We start from the raw sequence: 23,373 nt of genomic DNA, 5'->3' as shown, positions 1-23,373 counted from the left end.
CTGCTCACTCCCAGTGGACCTGTGCATCCCTAACACCTCCAACAATCAACACAAAGATGAACACACCAACACACACACAGACACAAACAAAAAGTGAACTCTACACATCCTTCTAGTTTATATACATCGCTCCTACTCAAATCAATTAGCTTAACACATTATTTTCAGTGTTTCACAGTCGCACTACAGCCTTCACATAAACATAACATACACACACACACAGATTTACAGAGGGGTGCATGTGTTGGTCTCTGGTTGTCTGCAGCCACGTCCTTTCTGTGGTTGACGCCACACGACACACCAAGTCATCATGGGTAAAATTATTAATGATGATTATGACGATAAATATAACTATGTAGGGGCTAAATCTTCCAACAGTTTGTGGAGATTTCTGCTCTGGATGGGCGACAAAAGATCATGGGCTGTGTTCGCTGTCATCAGACAAACTGACACACACATGACCCATCTCAGTCTCCTGTTAGTTTTGCTCGGTGACTGAAACTGTCGCTCAGGCCAGAGCAGCCATTGGACACACTCCTCATGCTAGGACACACCGCTCTCCTCAACTGGTCAATGTGGAGATTTTTCCCCCACTATTTTTCTTTTGCTTCTTACAGGCAAAAAAAAATCAAAGTCACAGAAATGCACAGTGTATTGTAAGAGAATACGCTGTCTTGCTCGTGACAAAGGAGAGGGTGTGTTTTCTCAGCAGTGTGTGTGTGCATGTGCGTGTTTGTACATATGAGTGCAGGGTGTGTCGATGTGTGCGTCCCCGGGGCGTGGAGAGTATGTGTATGTGTGCAGCATTAACCCTCTGCTCTGCTCTCCCTCCAGACTGTATCAGGATAAACTGTACAGCCAGTAAGTGATCCTCCATCTCACCTAACCCCTCCCCTTCCTCCTCAGTATGTGTGTGAAATGGTGTGCACAGTAGTATATGTGCTTTTGTTAATGTGACTGTCTGACTATTTTTCACTCTGTCTGTTCCGCTGTCTTGACAGTACATCTGATCATAAACGCTCTCTCAACATATGTTTCTCTCATATATGTGTGTGTGTGCGGAGCACGCACTCGCTTGTGTTTCAGCTTCACCACAGGAGTAGTGTGATTTTTGCTGAGGGCCAGGGTTTTCCATGACGGCCATTTTAGCAAAGAAGGATAGATGGAAGAGAGGATAGTGGGGGTTGAAGAAAGGGAGGATAGAGAGAGACAAAAAGGAGAATCAAATTTCTCTGTGTCTTTATGTAAGTGAGGTGTGTTGAGAAGTGTGAGGAGGGTTGTAGCTGGTAGATGAATGCCACTCAGTCCTGCAGACTAATTACTCCTCCTTCATGCCGGACACATAAGATGTGTTTTTCCTGTTTTTCTCTGCTGTACCTTCCTTTTAACATCTGTCTAGTTGCTTTCTTTGTTTGCTAGTTTCTGTCTAAATTGAACAAGGGGATTTTCAGGTAGAGTGTCATTTAGTGTAGTTTTTTTGTGAAGTTTGTGTGTGATTGAGTAAATGTGCATTCTGTGTTTTATTCACTGCCCATTTGTGTGCGTGTGTGTCTGTAGCTGAGTCCTGGGGAAGATGAATTTCACCTGGACGTTGTCTCTGTCACGACCACTGAGAAAGCAAGAGAGTGAGTGAGTGAGTGGTAGAGATAGAGAAAGAAAGGAATGCTATGTGACGGCAAAGAGGTGGTGAAATGGATGACTGCAGTTGCCATAGAAACCCTACTAGCCACACAGCGCCGTTGCTATCCCGCATGGTTGTTGGCCAATTTTAGACCAGTTGTCTCAATGAACATTTCAGGAGGCAGCCACTTTTCAGGCACACCGTGTGCATACAATAAATTATACATCAGATATTCAAGGGAGATGGGGGTAAAAATGTATTTAACAGCCAGGCGCCACTGAAATAGTCCACTCAGCAGTCATATAAAAGCTCTGGCATGGGAGAGATTTGAGGCTTATACAGCAGAAAAGCCATTTGTTTTTCTGAGCTAATGAAATATAAAACGCTTTTTGTAATTTTGTTTTCATTATCCTGTTTTTATAATCTCCACTAGCTTATGTCATTTGATTTGTACTTCCTGGACAACAAGCAGTCCCTCTTTGCCTGTTTTTGTCTCAGCACAGAGTGCAGAGGAAACTATCTGTTGGCCAATAGATCAGCACTGATTCTCAGACCATGGTGCTGAATTCACTGTTAGCACTGACCTATTATGAGCGTGTGCATGTGTTTGTGTGAACATCCCCGTTCCCACGTTGACAAAAATCACTGCCTCAATCTCACATCAGTCTGCTCATTCTTTAAAGATTTGGTTACATATATCTAAGAAAAAAAAAAAAGCCGACACACATACACTCACTTGTAAACACATATGAACACATATTCTCTCCTTCACTCAGCGCTAAGCAGTGATCCATGGTAACAGGATGAGATGCTCATGCCGGGAGCACAGCTGAGTCTCCTCAGGGGAACCCAGTGTCCTCTCTGAACACACGGTTTTAGCTTTAAAAACACACTCACAGAGATGTCACACTGCCACATCCATTTTGATTTACTTCTCATAGTTAATTATGCTCGTGTCTCTCTCCCATTTTCCAGTAATTCTCTACCTGTGTGTGTGTGTGTGTGTGTGTGTGTGTGTGTGTGTGTCGTGTGTGTGTGCGTGTGCATGCACATATACATACAAGTGTGCACCTTGTGTGTGCCTCTGTGAGTAATGAAGGCACGCTTGACATTTTCTGCAGCAGAATCTCTTCGGGGTCAGATTACTTCTCACCTCCCTGTCATTACCTCCTATAGGTCAGTGTTAGCAGACTTGCACTTCTCAAACCAACGGGGCTTGGGAAGTGGTGAGTGTAGTGCTCGAGGTTGGTGGTGTGCCTGTCTGAAGAGAGTAGGAGGAGGGAGACGCTGAGTTTTTGGGAACACTCAGTCTGTCAAATATGTGCAGTCACCTATGTGAAAATATGAGCTGGTAGATGGGCAGAGAGAGAGAGGGAGCAAAAGAGACATCACAAGAGGACAGCTCAGCTTCTGTCATTCTGCTGTAAATCAGCACCTTGGAGAGCTCTCTGATTTTCCTCTGTGTGTCTAGTGCCACCATGAGGCTTGTTGCAGTACTACACTGTTGAGGACATTAACAAGGTCCAGCATGCAGTCACAGGAGGTTGAATGTGCACAGGCTGGAGATGTTTGAGGAGCATTTTAGGAGACAAAGGGGTGCAAGTGTGCTATCCGATCACGTGTGGGTAGACGGTGGTCATTGTGACAGTGATCTGTCCACAGATGGACTGTGTAAGCGTGGGCTTGTTGTGACTCAGTCTCCATATTAGACATCCATTTATGTACATCTTTCTCTGTCTGTGTCACATCATTTGTTTCGCTGGCATATCTGCGAGGAGACCTGTCAGTGTATCTGTAGAGAGCGTGTGTTTGACACGGAGGTGTATATGTATGGTTCCTTTCTCCTTCTGCTATTTCCCATCCATATCCTCACTCTGTCTTTAAATTTTAATTCAACCTGCCTGGTATTCTGCTTTTACTCCTCCTCCTTCTGGCTCTCTGTCTACATCTCTATCTTCTGTCTCTCTCTAACTCTGTGTGCATATGTTAATGGTGCTCTGGGCTATGTGTAGGTAAAGGCCCAGAGACCATCTTTGCGGGGTCGGGCCTCAATGATAATGAGTGGCACACTGTGAGGGTAGTCCGGCGTGGCAAGAGCCTCAAACTCACCGTGGATGACCTGCAGCCTGTTGAAGGTAATCACAGCAGCCTAACTTAAACCTTGTCACTTCATTAAAGACACTCACCACTCTCAATTAGAGGTCGACCGATTTGGGTATTTGTGTGGCCAATGCTGATGCCTCTACTATGGATGTCTACTTCCGCTTGTATTCTGTGTAATTTTTTATTATTATTATTTAAAGGTCTGGTGTGTAACATTTAGGAATGTCTAATGGCAGCAATTGAATATACTATTCAGCAGTATATTTATATAATGCTTATACATAAAAGTCTTCGAATAAGCCTTAATTTACTTGCTTTACGAGGTTGTCATCAAGTATTTGTATCAGTCTGCCTCTGATTATTATCAGTATAAGTTTTAATACTGTGCAGTTCCACCTGATGCCCCAGTTTCCATAGCCCTCACTTTTGAAGTTTTCTCTCACCAGGTCAGATGACAGGTGACCACACCCAGCTGGAGTTCCACAATGTGGAGACGGGTATTGTGACAGAGAAACGCTTCATACCTGCTGTGCCCTCCAATTTCATTGGCCACCTTCAGGGCCTGGCACTGAATGGTATGCCATACATCGACCTGTGCAAGAACGGCGACATTGACTACTGCGAACTCAACGCTGTCATCGGCTACAAGAGCATAGTGGCCGACCCCGTCACCTTCCGCTCGCGCTCCAGTTTTGTGACGCTGCCCACGCTCCAGGCTTATTATTCTATGCATCTCTTCATGCAGTTCAAGACGACGTCCCCCGACGGCCTTATTCTGTTCAACAGGGGAGACGGCAATGACTTCATCGTGGTGGAGCTGGTAAAAGGGTGAGCCGTCACATCAGTCAGCTTGATGTCTCCGCATTTTAGTTTAACATTACACCAATAATAGGGAAATTTGAAAAGAAACACAGTTATTCTGAATTTCATTTCCCAAATTAACAAAAGGTTAAACTCTTGTCTATGGGAGTGAAATATCAGATGTGGAAGCAGCTCTTTCTTCTTACAGTTATGGCTTTGCTCTCCTCACTTATTTAACCACCTCTTCTCTATTTTCCCTGTTTACTCTCCAGCTACCTGCATTACATTTCTGACCTGGGTAACGGTGCACACCTGATCAAGGGTAACTCTAACAGTCCTCTAAATGACAACCACTGGCACAATGTGCACATATCCAGAGACATTAACAATCTTCACACGGTCAAGATCGACACCAAAGTCACCACACAGACCACCATGGGTGCCAAGAACCTGGACTTAAAGGGTATGTCTTAAAATAAAAGCAGTGCTGCCTCAATGAGGGTGGATGGGTTAATATATACAGTACTTAATAAACCATACAATACATTTGGTTCACAACATACAGTATACTTACTGTAAACTGCTTCTTTAGAGGCTGTAATTTTGGGGAAAATGCTAATTAACATTTTCTAGACAGCCTGTCTGTATAATTAATACGAATAGGGCTGCAAAAATTAATCAGTTACTAAATTAATATGGTCGGCAACTATTTTGAGGATCATTTAATTCAGTGTTTTGTGATTTTTTCAGCTTTTTGACAGCGAATATTTTCTGGTTTCTTTGCCCCATATAACAAAGAAATCATTAAAACTGAATGAGTTTGGTTTTTGGAATAAATAAAATATTTGAGAACATCATCCTTAACATTTTATGGACAAAGAACTACTCAATTAATCGAGGAAATTAACAATAGATTAGTTAGAAAAGTGATTATGATAGCACTTGGTTAAAAACTAAACTGTCTAGTCATCTACTGTTTTCAAGTTTATTGACTACTCCTTTAATCTGCAAGTAAGTGGTAAAATTAATTGGGCAAGTATTTGCATAGTCAAAATCTCTAAATTGGTCACTGGTTCGAGCATTTGACCCTAGCTGCTCTATGTAAACTGTACACAGTTGGAGGTTTTGAGCTATATGAAAATAACTACTTTGATCAGTCAACTTAAGGCATTTCCATTTTTTGGCATCATTAATCAAAAAAATGAATGCATCAATATAAAGTTCATCAGGTATTAGGCATGTGTCTTATTCATGCTATCTGTGAATGGTTAATGAAGCTGTCATTTATTGTCCTGCCCAAAAACAGGTGACTTATACATTGGGGGCGTCTCCAAAGAGATGTACCGAGACCTGCCCAAGCTGGTCCACTCTCGTGAGGGTTTCCAGGGTTGCTTAGCAACAGTTGATCTAAACGGCCGGCTCCCTGACCTTTTGGCAGATGCCTTGGCAACCATGGGACAAGTGGAGAGAGGCTGTGAAGGTGAGGTGAAAGCACAAAAACTGTCAACCAGATGTTCTGTCCAGGTCCAGTGTCCTGCTTCTTCTTCCAGTTTTCATTTAACTCATGCTCTCTTTTTTTAAGAACAACACCACTAACCCAGGTCATGGTCTATTAGATGTAAATTTTACACTCTATCTACTCATCACCTTGGCCACATTGTAGTTTCTCTCTACTCCACTCTTTTAGCAGTTCACAGGCATCTATGTGCATTGACTAACCATCTAACTTAATTTGCTTGTTTGCTTTTTTGTTTGGCTGACAAAAGTTACATTGATGAAAGCTGACTTGCAAGGTATATCGCTTTGTGTGAGCATTTGAGACACGTGTGCAAGTGCACGTGAGGGCGTGTGTGTGCGTACATATGTGCGTGTACTAGAACTATCCAGTGGTGTCCAGTGTTGTGTGGATCCCAGTGATCCAGAGTTAAAGGTCAGAGGTGACCCGTCCTTTCCTGGCACCATATTGATTTCATCACAGTAGAAATGTCACCACTGCTTGACTTGAGTTGACCACAGCTCCACCACCCGGGTTGCCTAGCAGCATGCTGTCTAACCCCTCCTACTGATTCCCAACCTAACCAAACTTCAATACTCTTATTTGTGACTCACTTCACACCCTCTCCTCCATACCTCGGGTTAAGAGCGCACCGAATGAGAACTAAGTTAAGCACTTTGATGTTCTTGCTCTGTGTGTTTTTAGCACAAGGCAGGAAAAGAACAGTGACAAACTGCTGAAGAAAAGAGTATTGAGACGAGGGCTTTTAAACATAACTGCCCTCTTATGTTTAACTCCTCCTTCTGACCTTGCCCCACTCATCTAGCATCACCACCTGCATGCAGTCAAAATATGCCTTTTTTCACTAAGTAGTACAGATTTCGGCTTAAGTTTATATGGAAAATCAGTCATAGCAGTATCCTCAATACAGATAAAGCTAACGAATAGGAGCCTATATCCACATACAGCCACTCTCTTGATGATCCTACTAATACTACTAATCAAAACACCTATGTAGCACCACAGGAAACGACAAAATGTTTCATGGAAATACTGTCTAATAAATAAGTACTGTACAAACATACTATTGTGAAGATATTGGGCTCCAGACAAATTTTAAAAAGTTTGGTTCTTTATCTTCTCCTAACTTGTGCACCCTCCAACCCCACCGCAACTCTCACTGTAGGTCCAAGCACCACCTGTCAGGAAGACTCGTGCTCAAATCAGGGAGTCTGTCTGCAGCAGTGGGAGGGCTTCACCTGCGACTGCAGCATGACTTCATATGCTGGGCCACTATGCAATGATGGTGAGTGTGCATTTCATGGTACGCCTCAGTCCATGATGGTTTACACGATCACTTGTTTTTCATTATGTGGACAGCAGAAAGTACTGCAGAGGCATTGTCATATTTGGGAAACAATAAAGTATAACTTTCTATTGTAACAGTATTTAACAGTACATATGAATTAGATGAATTTCCTTTGACCTGTCCTTAAAACTACAGAAAACACCCAGACTTTAACACTTCTAAACAACTGATTCACTCAGTTTCAGTCACTGTACTGAAGCATCTTTGTCTGCATTGTATCAGAGCCACCACGTGAGGGCACTGTCAACTGTTGATTCTCAAGTGGCACAAAAATACTACAGTACCTGTTTAATGTCCAGTCCCACTGTTCTATTCTGGTCTGTCTCTCTGCCTCTCTCTCATATTTAATCATTTAATCTTGATTTAGACAATAAATGATCCTTATCAGCCTTACATGCAGGAGACATGCTTGGTTGCGTAGTCGCCTGATGAGTCAAATATTTCTGAGTCAGTTATTACAAGTGATTTGGGAAATATTTTTTGAGAGTGTAGGAGGAATGAGCACAAAGTGGGGGACCAGTCATCTATGACATTTTAGAGTAATTTTTTCAGTATGTTCTTTAAACCACTGAAATGTTATCAGGAGGACTACTATAAAATAGCACTTAACATAAATAAAATAACATAATGATGTGCTTGCTGTTATACTTTGTTTATCTGTGTGGTGGACCAGCTGGGACCACCTATATCTTTGGGCGTGATGGCGGCATGGTGGTCTACACATGGCCCCCTAACGAACGTCCCAGTACCAGGGCGGACAGACTCGCCCTCGGTTTCAGCACCCAACAGAAACACGCCATTCTGCTCAGGGTGGACAGCGCCTCTGGCCTGGGAGACTACCTTCAGCTGCAGATAGTAAGCACACACAAATTCACTTCTGCAATTCATCTACCAACTGAATGTGTTAAACATATTCATTTATTTATCCAGAGAGTATCTTCAGATACTTGTGGTGTGTTGCCATAGCTATTCTTGTGATCAGGGCATTCTGAAGTTCTCTAAAATACACCCGCACACAGACTTGTACTCATACCATATGTTCCAACTAAGGCTAATGCTTCAAAGGCAATCTGTGGAACAATATGATGAGTTTATATCATGCCATTCATATGTTCTTGTGTGAGCTTGAGTGACAGTCTGCTGCGTCCTTTCCCGCTCCAGGCTTAAGTTGTCAAGTACCATAAGTTCCAACTAATTGGACTAACCTTCTTTTTTGTAACAACATTCATATGTCGCTGCCCCCAGCTGCATTTCTGCAACATTATGGCACTGTTTTGTTTCTCTGCTACAGCTGCTAGTGAAACAGTACCAGCTGGGAATACAGTGTACTTGCAAAATATTCAAAACCTTTCACTTTTTTCAGTTTTAAGTTCCACCCTGATAGGAGAATAAAGAAAAACACATTCTTGCAAATAGATTAAAAATGAAATATCACATTGACGTCAGTATTCTGACCATTCTATGATACCATGATACCTGAAATTCAGCTGAAGTAAGGTCACTATCGCTGAATAATGTGTATTTACATTGATCTAAGCCTGCCTATGGTAAATTCACTTTAGAAAACATATTTTGGTTGATGTCCTCACTGTTAGACATGCATAGGAGGGCAAAACCTACAAATCTACATATGAAGATAAAAGAATTGCCTGTTGGGCTCGGAGACAGGATTGTGTCAAGGCACAGACTTGCAGAATGCTAATAAAATCTGTAGAAGAGTCTCAGGAGTATAGTGGCCTCCATACTTCTAAATAGAGGAAGTGTGTCGTCCAAGTCTGAGACACAGATAGCAATAGAAAGAAGGCAATAAGTACTATTGAACACAGTTGGATAATCTGTGTACTAGGTGTGAAAATGGCGAATGAAAGTTTGCAAATAATTAGAGCACCTGGCCTTCCTTTCAGCCAAACCCATTATTTTAATGAATTGGAAATCAAAGTTAAGTTTGAGTTGGCCACAAAACCAGCCTGAGCAGTCAGGGGAGAAGGACCTTCGGTGATGATGGTGACTCTGGCTAAGCTCCAGAGTTGTTATCTGGAGACAAGAGAAATGACCAGAGGGTTTCATGTCTGCTTTCCTTCAGATATGATGTGAAAAGGGAATTCAGTTTCTGTCAGTCCTTGGGGTCTCCTCAGCTATGCCACAGAATCCAAAACATTTCATAGAAATGATCTCTTTTTTAAAGAAATCAGAAAACCCCTTTTATCACTTTATATTTAAGGGATATTTTTGATTGTATGTTAATTAGGAAAAAAAGTCTTCTATATAAGGCTGCATCATAACAACATTTGAAAAAAGTGAAGGATAAATTAAATAAATAAATAAATTAAACAAACAAGTATTTAGACAGATTCATTACTTTTGTGGAAACTTGAGAAACGTTACCACAATAACACACGCACTGACACGGAAACACTGTAAAGCATATATTGAAATAAAGTTAGGCCTGACAACATAAAAGAAAGTATGCTTATTTAACACAAATGCATTCTTCATGAGGCATTTTTTATATCTGCCCCACTCAGGACAAGGGAAACATTAGAGTAGTGTTTAACGTTGGCACCGACGATATCAACATCGAGGAGAGCTCCAAGTTTGTCAACGATGGGAAGTACCACATAATTCGCTTCACCCGCAGTGGAGGCAATGCAACCCTCCAACTCGACGACCTACCAGTCATAGAGCGATATCCCTCAGGTATGCCCTGCCCTCCCCATATAAGCCCCACCCACCGACCCACTAAAGCACTGCCTGTCCTGGGGCAGAGTTGACTTCACTTAACCTTCAATCAACCCACCTCCTGAATGATGATTGTTGTTTCTATCAATGTTTATATTCAAATACTGAAGTTAAGAAATATATAATTGCAGCTTTGTGTTATGTTACTGTGTTTGAAATGAACCATGTATGACCTGATATGAAACATGACATTTTAAACCATAAAAAGAGACAGTTATTACAATAGCTTGTATACTAGCCAGCTATGTTATGTTATAGGCCTGTTAAATAGTGTTAAAGGTAATTTATGAAAATATTCAATTCAGGTGTCAGTTGTTTTTCTCACCATAAAAGAAAATAATAACAGTTGGTGCATTTTGGACAAACAATAATTTAAAAACATGTCATATTTTGATGATAAATTGTTTAACTAGAGAGAAAAATAATAAGTAAAAGAAAAAAGTGTATTATGTTGAGCATAGTCTTTGTTTTCATATTTGTTCATTTTCATATTTAAAGTGGTAATCTTAGGTAGCCTTTAACACAATGAGGTGCAGGCTTTAGGTAGCGGATAGTTAAAATGCTAAATGTTAGCTGTTATGAGGTGTGTGTGAGGACAGAGACAGTATGTGGCAGCTGTAACATTATTTCCCTGTGCTCTTGCAGATGTTAACCCCTGAAATGTCTCTTTAAATTAAACCCAATGAACAGAGAGTAAGAGTCCGCTCAATGGAACCATAGTGAATTCAGCTCTTCTCTTAGCACACCAAGCCTACCTTACCCGCAGTGACATGCTAATAATGAGCAGACCATTACTTTCTTTTCATTGCTGTTCTTTTTGTATCCAGCTCCTGTACCACGTTTGGATGTGCGTAATTACTACTGTGTTCTCATCTCTAAATTAAAGGCAACATTGATAACGAGCGCCTGGCCATCGCCAGACAGCGAATCCCCTATCGGCTCGGTCGAGTAGTTGACGATTGGCTACTCGACAAAGGTAAAAACCCTGATTAAAATTCCTTAAAACTTTCAGCTTAAAAATACAATTTGAAGACAGTTGAATATATTATATTGTGCACCATCAACTAACATCTAAAAATCTAAATCCATAACTAAGTATTTAAAAGTTGGGCAGCTATAGTGTGTAATAATGTGTAAACTGTAGTGCCTGTGAACGTATCTTGTTAGTGTGTATCTGATAATATCAGGTTAAAGGGACGATGGAGAGATTTAAATGTGAATAAATCAGAAAATAGAAAAGTACTGATAAAAGATGCTTTATTAAGACTGGTAAATAATTGTGTTTATTATCGAATTGTAAACAATAAAGCATTTACTAAAGATTATATGATGAAAAACATGTTTGTAATCAAATTAAAGTATTGAGAAATGTAAGAATTATGTAAATTTGAAATGACTAATAGAGAAATGCTTTTTTGAAAAAAAGAAAAATGTAAACGTTTTCCACCTAAACTTCAGCAGAGCTTAAATTAGCCTCTAGTCCCTTTAACAGTGAGCAGTACTAGAGCTTATAACCTGTGCATGCTTCATAGGGCTGTTACAACAATTCTCTAGATCTCTCTCTCTCTGTCTGCCTGTCTGTTGCTCCTTCAAATACAATGTCGTGCAGTACAGCCATCACCATAGCAACCATCTGCCAGCCCCATCTTCTCAGGGCCCTCTGACTCCTCTCATCTGCTGCCTCTTCCTCCTCCTGTTCTTTGCCTTTTCATCCTCCTCCTCAACTTCTCAGTCTTCCTCTCCCCTCCTCTTCTCTGTTTTCTGCTCTCACTCTTTTTTTCCAAGCCTCAAACCTTCTCACAATTTTTCATGGCTTCGATTTGCTCTGCCATGCTTTATCTATCCCATCCTCTTACCATGCCTTGGGGGTGGTGAATTGTGTAACACTCAAACACTCTTGTGTGTATGTATGCATGTATGTGACCACTGGTATGTATGTGTGTGTGACTGGATATGCGTGCGTCTGTCTACCTTTCCTCCTGGTGTGTATGTGTGTCTTCGTGTGTGTGTGTGTGTGTGTGTGTGTGTGTGTGTGTATGTATGCATATAGGTCGCCAGCTGACAATCTTCAACAGCCAGACGACAGTGCGTGTTGGTGGAGGTGAGCGTGGGACAGGTATGTTCCAGGGGCAGCTGTCTGGCCTCTACTACAATGGCCTCCGAATCCTCAACATGGCAGCCGAGGGGCATCCGCACATTAGAGTGGAGGGCAGCGCACGGTTGGTCGGTGACATGCCATCCTCCTCCATCACCCCACAGTCCAGTGCTGCAGCTGGAGGCAACCGCTCTGACTCGGCCCCAGCTATAAGCGACATCACTACCACCACAGCCACCAACCGGAAGCAGGGTGCCACACAGCAGGTCAGAGCATAATTATAATCATTGGGAATATGTGGCCATAATGAGATCAACTAATGTAATTTTTCATTTAAATTAACATAATATGTATCATATCCAGCACTGCCATCATCATTGCATTTCTGTGGCATTCTTCACATATGTCTTTACACAATATTTACACATAAACAAAGACTTTCTATCAACTTAAGCTGGTGTGAAATACCTCAACACACTGGATGGTGTACGTGGCATTTTTCTGTTAAATAAAATGACAAAAAAATACAGATATGTAGGTAGTTAGCTGAACTAATGGAAATATTGTTTTAGCCATCTTGGCTAAAACAATATGCTACATTATTTTTTTTTTCAAATTTCCAGTTTATTCCTATTAATTTCCATTAATTCACGTTATTTTCATGGAAGGTTTCCAACTTTGAAAATTCCTGGAAATTTTGCAACCCTAGTTATCAGTAGAAGGCTCATCTTTTCAAATCCACATGAAAGGATTAGATGCCAAATTCTCAACTAAGTGGTCTCTACACTCTAAACTACAGGAGGAGAAATGCTTGGGTTAATGAAGGCTGTAATCGTTTTTCCCATAATCCACATCGTACTGTTGCAAATGGGACTCTACAATACAAACAAATAACTGTTATTGAGGAATATTTGAAGCAGATGTTACCGCAGAGTCTATGCTATTGTCAGTGGGATACATCTATTTTGCTCTACTATTTAGATCACTACTGAGATATAGTGAGGTTCTTTGTGGGCGTATGTGTGTTCTGCAGTTCTTCTTCTACATTATAAAACTGTCTGCCTGCCGCACTGAGGGCATTTTTTTTTACTCTCATTGATACAAGTTGCCATGGAGATAGTAAGCCCCACTACCCGCTGCTTGCTTTTTCTCTCCCATCCAGACTCCCATAGAGAATAGCTCCTCTGGGCATAAACCGCCAGCTGTTTCAGACATAAATAATAGAGTGTAGAAAGCTGTGAGCTAAGCCTCAGGCATCAATAATGGATATGAGAGCTTGATGGATGGCACTGCAGAGTGGCAGTGTTGTCACAGGGGCTTATTTTCACACCGATCTCTACCTGTTTATGTTTACTTCATGCTTTAAACCACCCATTCCAGCTCTTATGATATGATGATGTCAGTGCTACATCTGGGGTGCGAGTTATACACTGGAGTCAGTATCACTGTATGAGAATTAGGTCAGAGCCACTTGATGCTCAACATGCTGCAGTGTGAGTGTTTGCCCATTGCTGTGAGCAAAATCACGCCTGCTGGCCCCCAAACTCCCTGTGTTTCCCTTGGTTAAGAAGAATTCACAGCTTCTCCATAGAGGGTGCCTAGTGTTGCCTAGCAACTAACCTGGCCTTAACCAGTGCACACATACAATGTTGAGCTGAACACCGAATGTACGCACACGCACACACACACACACACTCATACCTACATATACACTTGAGCGCTCAGGTGCATTGAGGAAAAATAGGCTCGAATTGCAGAACATTGCATCAGAAGAGGGGGGCAGCAATGTCTTCCAAAGGTGCTAGGGGTCCGGGCAATTTATTGATTTCACGCACACACCCCAGGTCCGTGCGTGTGTGGAAGTGGATCGGCCTAAGTTGCCTCATGGGTTTACTGCTACCATCAGGACTTTGTGCAGTAAGAGTGTGTTATGTGCTTCCTTCTGGAGTCCACAGTTTATTGATTTTTTGCCTTTCTATTGTGCACATGTGCATGCGTGTGTGTGTGTGTTAAAAAGTGGATTAATAATGCATGACAGCAGAGCACAAGTGAGGCACAGAGAGGGAGAGATTGTGTGAGAGTGAGTGGTGAATGTTTATGCTGAAGGCTGCACTGAGTCACAGAGCTTAAGTTTGAGTTAGATGTTTGGTTCCCGATTTGTGTGTGTGAGTGTGTTCATGTGTATGTATGTACCTGTGTTTGGTGGGAAGGCAGTTGGAAGAAACCTGAGGCTCACAGCAGCAGCTGATTGGCTATCTGGAACCAGCTGACCAGACACTTCCCAAAGCCCTCGGAACACCAATCACTCATTCGCTCCAATACTCCTCTTTCTTTCTTGCCACCTTTGTTCTCCATTTCTTTCACATCTTTTTATCTTTGTTGCTTTTTCCTTTTCTATCCATCTTCTGGAGATGCTTACTTCCTCCCTCCTCCCTTGCTCACTTCTGTTTTCCTCTGCTTTGCACTCTCTCTTTTATCTTTTTCCATATTTACTCATCACGCCCCCCCTCCCTCCTTATCAGCCCCTCCCTCTTGCTCTCTCTCCGGTTGAGCTCCAGTGATAGGCTGTTAATGCAGGCAGTGTGTGAGTCTATCTCACCATCTGCAGTAGTGGAGCTAGATTCTATCCTCCCTCGTCAGGATCTCTTCATCAGCCTGCCAACTTCAGCCTGACTTGGTGTTTGCTTGCGTGTCTGTGCAGATTAGCAGAACGTAGAAACAGAACAATGGAGCATGTTTGGCTACTATAGAGCTACGGAGTCTACCTGTGTGTGTGATTTCCAGTTGTGAAAGTAGCAGACAAGCTGTTGAATCTTCAGCAAGTGTGTGAAGACATAGTGCAGCCACTATGTGTGAACTAGGCAGTCAGGGAGGCATTGACGGTCGTTGGCACTGTTCGGCTGCTCAGGTAGAGAATTTGATCTTTCAGCATGCAGATATCCTCCTCATGCTCTCTCTCTCTTCCTCTGTCCTCTCTCCTGTATCCAGTTCACCCCCTCCTTTTGTTGTGCATCAGTATCAGCATGCTCCATTGATAGACTCGAAGATGGGGACAAAGAGAGCGTGAAAGAAGGAGGGAGAGACGGAGGGGGTGGAGTTTTTTTGGCCATGCATCTCCCTAGCACATCTGCTATACACTTCTGTGGCTTATTGATGTTATTGAAGTTGCCTTCAGCATGCCTATAGTTGTCCTCATGTTCATTGTCTCCCATGCGATAGGTGGATCAATAGCACAATTGATGCCTTCCTGTTGGAATGGGGCAGTCAGCTGATAGGGTGATGTCACAGAACAGAGGAGGGGTCTTGATAAATTTGCTTCTGTTGTAGCATGAATCAGGATTCAAAACAGGTGTCCAGAGAGGGCACACAGGTGTCTTTGGATCAATAATCAAGCACGGAGGCTTGAGTGATTGTTGAGAAATGTCGGGGGTTATGCATTTCCTACTGGCTGATTGGTTCTTTTGCTATTTGGATCCTGGCAAAGGCACAGAGTTTTATTGACTGGCTGGATTCCAAAGGCTAAGCTCACGCTAGCAGCATTTGACAGCCCAGTGGGCAGAACTGATTGAAAAGGCAGTGGAGGAAAGAGGCAGAGTCAAGCATCAATAACCTAATATATGTTTCAGGCCAAACTAAACCACAGAAGACTTGCCAAAACCAGAACCACACATGCAATGCCAACATGGTCATTTTTCAGATGAATTAACTCAATGATAACTGCTCTAGCCTTATGCAATGTGTTCTGACACAGACAACAAGGCAAATATATAGATGGAGCAAGGACAAAGAGGCAACTTAGTGAATTTCTGGTTGAAATACTGCCTGTAGGTTTCAGTTAAGACATAATCAACCATTTTGGACTTTGATTTGGTGCAGATTATGTTCCGGTCTGATTGTAATCAGCCTGTAAAGCTCATCTCTCTCATTGCTCTGTTTCTCCCCTCTCCTTTATTCTGTGGGTTATTAACATCTACTGCAATGCATCACAATCCAACTTTAATTTAGTGCTGGCACTGAGCGCTCATTGTGGTTTAAAAAAAAAATCACACTCTAACACACACAATCATATCTCTCATGCCAAAGCATCAAGGCGGGCAATATTTTAACAGTAGTTCATGAATATGCGGAGCACGTTAGCATGGTGTTAAGTAAAGACCACAAAATTCTGAAGTCTCCCCTCTTTCTCTTCTTTTTGCTCGTCCTCCCCAAATGCCTGCTTTACAGATTCATTTTATCCATCTTTTACCTCCTCTCTCCCCTTACACATAGTCTAGAATGGCAAATCAATGCACAGGTCCCCATAGTGGGAGCTCGCTCCTTTTTTTATTCCCTATCATTTTAGAAAGCCTGAACTTAAGAGTTGCCATGGCAACAGTAGGAGCAGGGATGAGACAAGAATAAGGGGGGGCTTTTCCATGGAGAGGGATCAACACACAGAGACGATGCGGTTGTTGAGGTACGAGATGGTTGTTGTAGATTAGACACTGGTTATAGTGAGTAATTGATGAGGTGATCAAGGTGAATTAAATGCATTGAATTATTAATTCCCTTTTTAGTTTTACACTGTACATGATCCAACACATACTGAATGCACGCTCCATATCAGATGAAGCTAAAACAGGAAAGCTAGAACAGATGAAAGATAGAGAGGCCGAAGAAGATATAAGAGAGGGAAGGTTTAGAGAGTACACGATAACTGGTTGTCCCTATGTGGCTTTAAAAAAAGATTAATTACTTTTCTCATCCCTGTTCATTTCTTCTTCTCTACTGGGTGCATGGTAGATTTGGTCGTCTGCCATTGCTGGGGGGCCATAACAGTAAAAAAGTGTTTATGGCAAACTGAGAAACGAGTGGGTGATGGTTTGGGGCTGTGTGTTCACACATGTAAAAACTAAACAGAGGGTGTGTGGAGAATATATGTGTATAAATATATACAGTATGTCTGTGTACCATATGTCCCTAATTTTGGCGGATTTGCCCCTTTCCACAGTCGGCAGACGACCTGCTGGTGGCTTCAGCCGAGTGTCCCACCGATGATGAAGATATCGATCCCTGTGACCCCAGTTCAGGTAAGTACTATCCACATATACCCACATATCACACCATCTTTTGGACATATCTTCCAAACCAACTGTCACTCTGGTTTTTCCGGCTTCTGTTTTGTACCTCCTTACAATATATTTTTTTTACTTCCTCCTGGGGTTTGCCTGCATGTTTTCTCTGATACTCTTTGTACTCCTTTTTTTTTACTTTGCCACCATAGCCTTTCTTCACCTTCCCCACATCCCTTGTTATTCAGTTTTTATTTTTATATGAGGTTCCTTTTTCCTTTTCCTCTTTCCTTTTTCTTTTTCCTTTTGTAACCCAAATAATTCATATGCACATTTTGTCACCAAACATTTAATCTTGTGTAACAAATCACTGTGCCACAGTCCTCACTGTTTGTGTATGTAATAAAGTGTCAAATGTGTGTAATAAAAAATGATATAAAGTTCAGCTCTGCTCCAACCCTCCTCTCAACATACTGTAATGTAATCTGTTGACACATTATGTGATAATATGGAAACAGCTTTGGCTCAAAGCTGCAGCCCTCCCTTTCCAGCATGTAGCATTATGTAAATGTTAAATAATTCATCATTATGATGCATTGTGTCTTTTTGCTCCAGTTCTCCACCCACCACCTTGATGTGTAATTCATAATAGTAATGTATGCCATGAATTGTAATGCAACATTACATGCCTCCCTTTTTGCCTTATAGCCCACCCCCCTGTGCACGAGGTGTTCCCAGGTCCATCAGAAGTGGTACGAGAGAGCAGCAGCACCACCGGCATGGTGGTGGGCATCGTGGCAGCTGCCGCCCTCTGCATCCTCATCCTCCTCTACGCCATGTACAAGTACCGCAACCGCGATGAAGGCTCCTACCACGTGGACGAGAGCCGCAACTACATCAGCAATTCTGCAACACAGCCCAACGGCAGCACCAAGGACAAGCCACTGGGCATTGCCAAGATCTCCAAGAACAAGAAGAACAAAGACAAGGAGTACTACGTCTGAGGCAGAAGATGTCTAACACACAGAAATATACGCATACACCTTTATATATAACGGTATATGTACATAAATAGATATATTCTCAAAAAAAATAACACACATGCACACGGACATAGACATACTGATGTTAATGTTTACTCTTCAATAATCATACCTGCACACATGCTGGCAAGCACAAACATTTACACATTGAAGCACAAACACACTAACAATGAAGCACATACACACACACACACACACACACACAAGCCCAAGGGCATGGACCCTAATTGTACAGTATTTACCAATGAGCAGAGCCTCTAAGAGAGGTGTGTTTTATGAACATAACCACCATTCCAAATGATTTAGAAAGCAACTCTCAGTTAAGAACTATTTTGCGGCCAGCCAGATAAAAAAAGACAAATCACTCCCTGCCCCAGCAGGACCTCTCCAGTTGGACTCAGAGAGGTCAAGGAAGATTTTAATTGAAGCAAATGGCAGACTGAGTGTGTACGAGAACAAAGGTGATATAAAAGCACCAAGACAAGGACAAAGTTTCTCTTCCAAGCTTCTTGGCCTTCCTTCTTGTTAACAGATGGGACACAATGAAGCACTAAGGATGCTAAAAAAAAAACAAAAAAAAAAACAAGCACACCAATGGTCCAAGTCTAATCCCAAGCACCAGGACAGGAAATCAGGGTGTAGCCAAAGGGGCAATGAATTACAAGTGAAAAGGCAGAGGCAGGGCTGGTGCCATTACTATAATGGATGGGCTGTGTGTTATGGTGCAGAGCTGATGTTTTATGGCGGCCTGTAAATCACAAAGGTGGAATCAGTGGAAAACAGATATTTTCCTGGACAGGATACTTGAGACTTCAGATGCTACCTACAGACACCAGTCATGCATGACTGTAGTGTCACACACACACACACACACACACATATAACAAATGCACACATTCTAAAATATAATCTACATGTGCAGACAAATCTGCAATGCTAAAGATCCACCATTCCTTCATGACTGATTCTGAAGACTATACAAGAAGAAAATGGTGAAAATGACAAAGACCATTATGATTATTGTCATGGAAATGATATCGATGAATATGAAGAACATTTTGGGGAAGGGGGGGTCTAACTGCACGTGAACTATCTTACTCCGTGTGATTTATACAGCGTCGAAACTCCAGAGGTTACACTATGAAGCACCAACATCATAAACTTACCACCTCAGCTTGAAGTATTTTTAAACACACACCTCAAATGGTTTTCAGTGTGTGGGATTCCACAATGATTACATCTCTCAACCAATTTTCAGTTTAAATCTTCATTGACAAAGTGTGACCATTTTGCGTGTGCTGCATGCCTGAGTCTCTGAGCTGTGCTGTGGAGTGGCGGCGTGTCTCACTAAGTCCAGAGGTGGTAGGTTTGTTTGTTGGAGGAGGGGGAAAAGAGGGATGGTGTTGCGGGTTGCGATGTCACTCCAGTGCAACACCTGGATGTATGCACCCGCCACAGTCCATGCCCTGTTTTCTGGCTCACACCCACAATACCTGCTCTAACAAACCAACTTTTTTAGCAAAAAACCAGCTGAGGGAGAATGAAAAAAGTCAAAAACAAAACAAAGTAAATGTTACCACGTGTTGCTAATAGATAGAAAACAAGTTCATGATGCCATTGGCTATATGAAAATTTGAGTTGCATCAATTTCATTGGCTATTACGTTTCTCTCTTTGCATTCTTATGTCTTTGTGCTCTTGGTTGAATAATTTACCAATAAACATGTCACAATCAATACAAGACAGACGGATGGGTTTCCAATGTGCTACAATATAATAACCTGTTTAATGTACTTTTGCAGCATCTGAGCCCTTTACAGCTCAAGAATTGTAGCCCCATGATACAAACAATACAAACAGTGCCATGACATGAACAAACCCCTCCAGTTCCTCCAAGCAATGTAACCAGTCAGATGCATGCAAAAAGGATAAGGATGAGAAAGGACATAAAACGAGCTTTGTGTGAGATTTCAAAGTATTATGTCAAAAATAAGTGAACATATTCCCTTATTCTCTCCATCCTTAACTGGCCTTTTTGACTTCATCGTCTTCCCTTCTCCTTTTTTCCTCGTTTGGTATGTTTCACAGTCTGTCTCTTCAGCTCATCCCCGTTCAACCCTTTCTTTTCCCCTCTCTGTTGTGGAGGTGTCTCAACCAATGGGATTCTACATCTAGGTGTTCATTAACCATGTTTATTTTCTATATGTACAATTTTTCTACAGTATTTACTTTTATTTTTATTGTTACAGTTCTTTGATGAACATAAAGTGGAAATTTATTATGAAAAATAGTTTTGAAGATTAATGAGTAAATAAAATATTACCCAAGTGAGCCTGGAGTGCATTTGTGTTTTGGTTTTGCTTACATCTTCCTGCAGACAGTTTACTATACTTTACTATATAACAGTGTCATTGATTAAGATTAGATACAAATAACCATGAGACTCTAAATGGGCAAACAGGATGCAAGTATCTGTCCCAACTTCCTGTACAATACATTAATACAATACAATACATGTAAAGCTGGTCACCTTTGTTTTCACTTAAATTTAAAACCAGTTAAATAAGTTAACATGTTATCATGAGTTAGAATATTTGCTGGCTGTGACCAATAAATTCCTGAAATAGTGACTGGTAGGATAATGAATTGTTTTTACCCTTCTTATAAACAGTTAATCAACCAGAACAATGTAGCATGATACTTTGCACTATAATTAATTATAGCTTCAAGCTGCTTGAAAGTATTTTTCAAAACACACATTGGTTCTCATTAATTGAACAGGAATATTATTCATCTTCAATGATGGTAAACAGAATGTCTGGATTTTGGATTGCTGACCATATTAAAAACAGTCTTGAGGTCAAGGTTATCAGCTGCAGGTTGTAGCTGAATATTTAAGATATACACTGTGTACATAACAAATATATACTGATCAAACAGCATGTAAGCATATTTTCTGAAAATGGAATATTTCATAGCCCAAGTTTCTGAAACCCTTACAATTCTCCTATTCGTGATGACCTTTTACCTTCATTAAATTAGGGAAGGTAGCAGACACCACTCCATCTAACTGGGTCAGCAGATATACATAAATACACCCTTCCATGCACACTGAGCAGGGCTTTGAACTACGCAGTGCAGTGAACAGTACAAGTCTCTAAAGAGTTGCTGTTTGCCGGATGAAAGATCCCAGAAACTGCAGAGTTGAGTTTGTGTACTCAGGTGAGCAGAGCTACAAGGACCTGCTATCTCAACAAACACCTTCCAAGTCTCATTATCTCATTATCACTTTTTTTTTTTGTCTATTGCTGAACATTCTGTACCCAACATAAAACTCCATTGCCGCCACTTGCCCTTGACCACAGCCAACTAGCACAGAAACATTTGTCATGTATTTACAGGGTGAATAAGAATCATCTGCAGTGCTCGCCAGTGACTAATCACCTGCTTTCTACATATCTACTAACTAACCAATTTCATAAATCAACTGAACATCCCCCGATGAGTCTCACATGACTTTCACATCACATGTCCCCCACCATATATACCTTTACCTAGACCTTGAAAACATAAATTAGCGCCATTTGTACCAGTTGACACTTTATTTTTGAAGTACCTGGCCACAGTTTAAACAAGTACTGGGCACAAATAGGTTTAATTCATCTACTTCATTAATTCATCTACTACCACTTTATCTTCAACATGAGGGCAAAATATGGGGTGCACCCTAGACAGGTTGCCAGTCCTTTACAGGACCACATAGGGACAGGGTACCATCCACTATCACACTCACACAAACTCACACCTCTTTTTGTGAGGCTCATATTATATAGGGAATGAAAATATTCATGAGTTGATGTATGTTTCCAACCTTAAACTCTGACTAATAGTTCTCCAAAGTGAATTATTTCTTTAATTATTTTTATTTATTTATTTATTTTAATATACTGTCTCCATCTTTTATGCCAAAATACCATTTTGTCCATGTATTGTGAGAGGAAAATAATAACACATATCGAGAATGTTGCATCTTTCAACAGGTCAAACTTGGTGCCGATTTACATGGTTCTCAGCACATGTACATGTACATATATAAATTTGACTAAATGCCTAAAAGTACAGTAGATTCAGGTGGAAAAAAAAGTATTATTAATAATAATAACATAATTTCTGTCATTATATTATGATATTATGGCCAGCCCATGATCAAGAGCAAAGGAGTTGGGTCGGAGGTTCGCCAGTTCAAATCCCAGGACAGGTCAAGGGCTGGATAATTGATGGATTAAATGCAGAGGTCATGCACATTCACTATCACTAACTGTTTTGTGTGCAAAAATGACTAAATGTCATTTTAATTTCATTTGCAGAAATTTCAAGATTATATCCACATATGGTCAACACAGCAGCTATACAAAAAGACACACCTAAAAGGAAATGTTACCACATAGATATTGATCAATCTCATTGGATAAATAAATGTATATTAATAGCACAGCAGGAACTTTGGACAGACAAGGCAACTTCAGGCCACCAGGCAATGTGTCAAGACCACACAACACAAACCTTCATTCACCATCTATTCCAGAATGAGCTGAAGCTTATCAAATACAACACAATAATACCCCATCACACACAGAGCCTTGAGAGTCCAGATTACTGTTTAGTGTTCTGTTCTTGGATAAGCTGCCGGCCCACTAATCCTCTGACTCTGCATCGTGTCAGTTCAGCTTGGAGCCAGATCACTAGCTCAGCAGTTCCAAACAGTACCAGTAAGTATGTAATTAACCAGGGCCAGAATCAGTCTCTCGTCAAATATTAAAAGGTCCAGTGTGTAAGATTTAGGTTAAATAATTTCCATTTGGCAGAAATGGAAAAATGTATAGTGATATATTTTTGACTGTACATCACCTGAATGTATGAATTGTGGTTTCCATTACCACAAAATGAAACTTTTATCTTTACATCAGGAGTGGGCCATCATGTTTTGTATGGACAAACTGAGCACCTTTTGAGTTTTAATTGTATGTATGTTCTCCCATAAAAGGGAAGGGCGAGGT

At 41.3% G+C, this 23,373-nt stretch overlaps 1 protein-coding gene across 23 annotated transcripts in view; it reads left to right on the top strand.

Annotated features, from left to right (window-relative positions):
• The window catches only part of nrxn1a (neurexin 1a), a 56,665-nt gene extending 36,018 nt beyond the window's left edge, over positions 1-20,647 (top strand). For 5 of the 23 annotated variants that reach the window (XM_044013173.1, XM_044013168.1, XM_044013169.1 and 2 more), the window contains 13 exons: positions 835-861; positions 3,634-3,756; positions 4,171-4,552; positions 4,798-4,988; positions 5,832-6,005; positions 6,292-6,318; positions 7,207-7,326; positions 8,063-8,244; positions 9,915-10,086; positions 11,015-11,104; positions 12,179-12,489; positions 17,214-17,292; positions 17,983-20,647. In XM_044013173.1, the coding sequence (XP_043869108.1) occupies positions 835-861; positions 3,634-3,756; positions 4,171-4,552; positions 4,798-4,988; positions 5,832-6,005; positions 6,292-6,318; positions 7,207-7,326; positions 8,063-8,244; positions 9,915-10,086; positions 11,015-11,104; positions 12,179-12,489; positions 17,214-17,292; positions 17,983-18,278 (2,174 nt within the window). In that variant the 3' untranslated portion in view covers positions 18,279-20,647. The remainder of the gene's footprint in view (positions 1-834; positions 862-3,633; positions 3,757-4,170; positions 4,553-4,797; positions 4,989-5,831; positions 6,006-6,291; positions 6,319-7,206; positions 7,327-8,062; positions 8,245-9,914; positions 10,087-11,014; positions 11,105-12,178; positions 12,490-17,213; positions 17,293-17,982) is intronic. The other 18 variants (XM_044013187.1, XM_044013176.1, XM_044013177.1 and 15 more) reach the window with 6 other exon arrangements.
• Positions 20,648-23,373: the final 2,726 nt, after the last annotated feature.

This window comes from Solea senegalensis, linkage group LG18 (assembly GCF_019176455.1).
Source record: "Solea senegalensis isolate Sse05_10M linkage group LG18, IFAPA_SoseM_1, whole genome shotgun sequence".
NCBI classification, from domain to species: domain Eukaryota; kingdom Metazoa; phylum Chordata; class Actinopteri; order Pleuronectiformes; family Soleidae; genus Solea; species Solea senegalensis.
The sequence above is the reverse complement of the archived record's forward strand: the minus strand, read 5'-3'. Positions and strand labels throughout refer to the sequence as shown.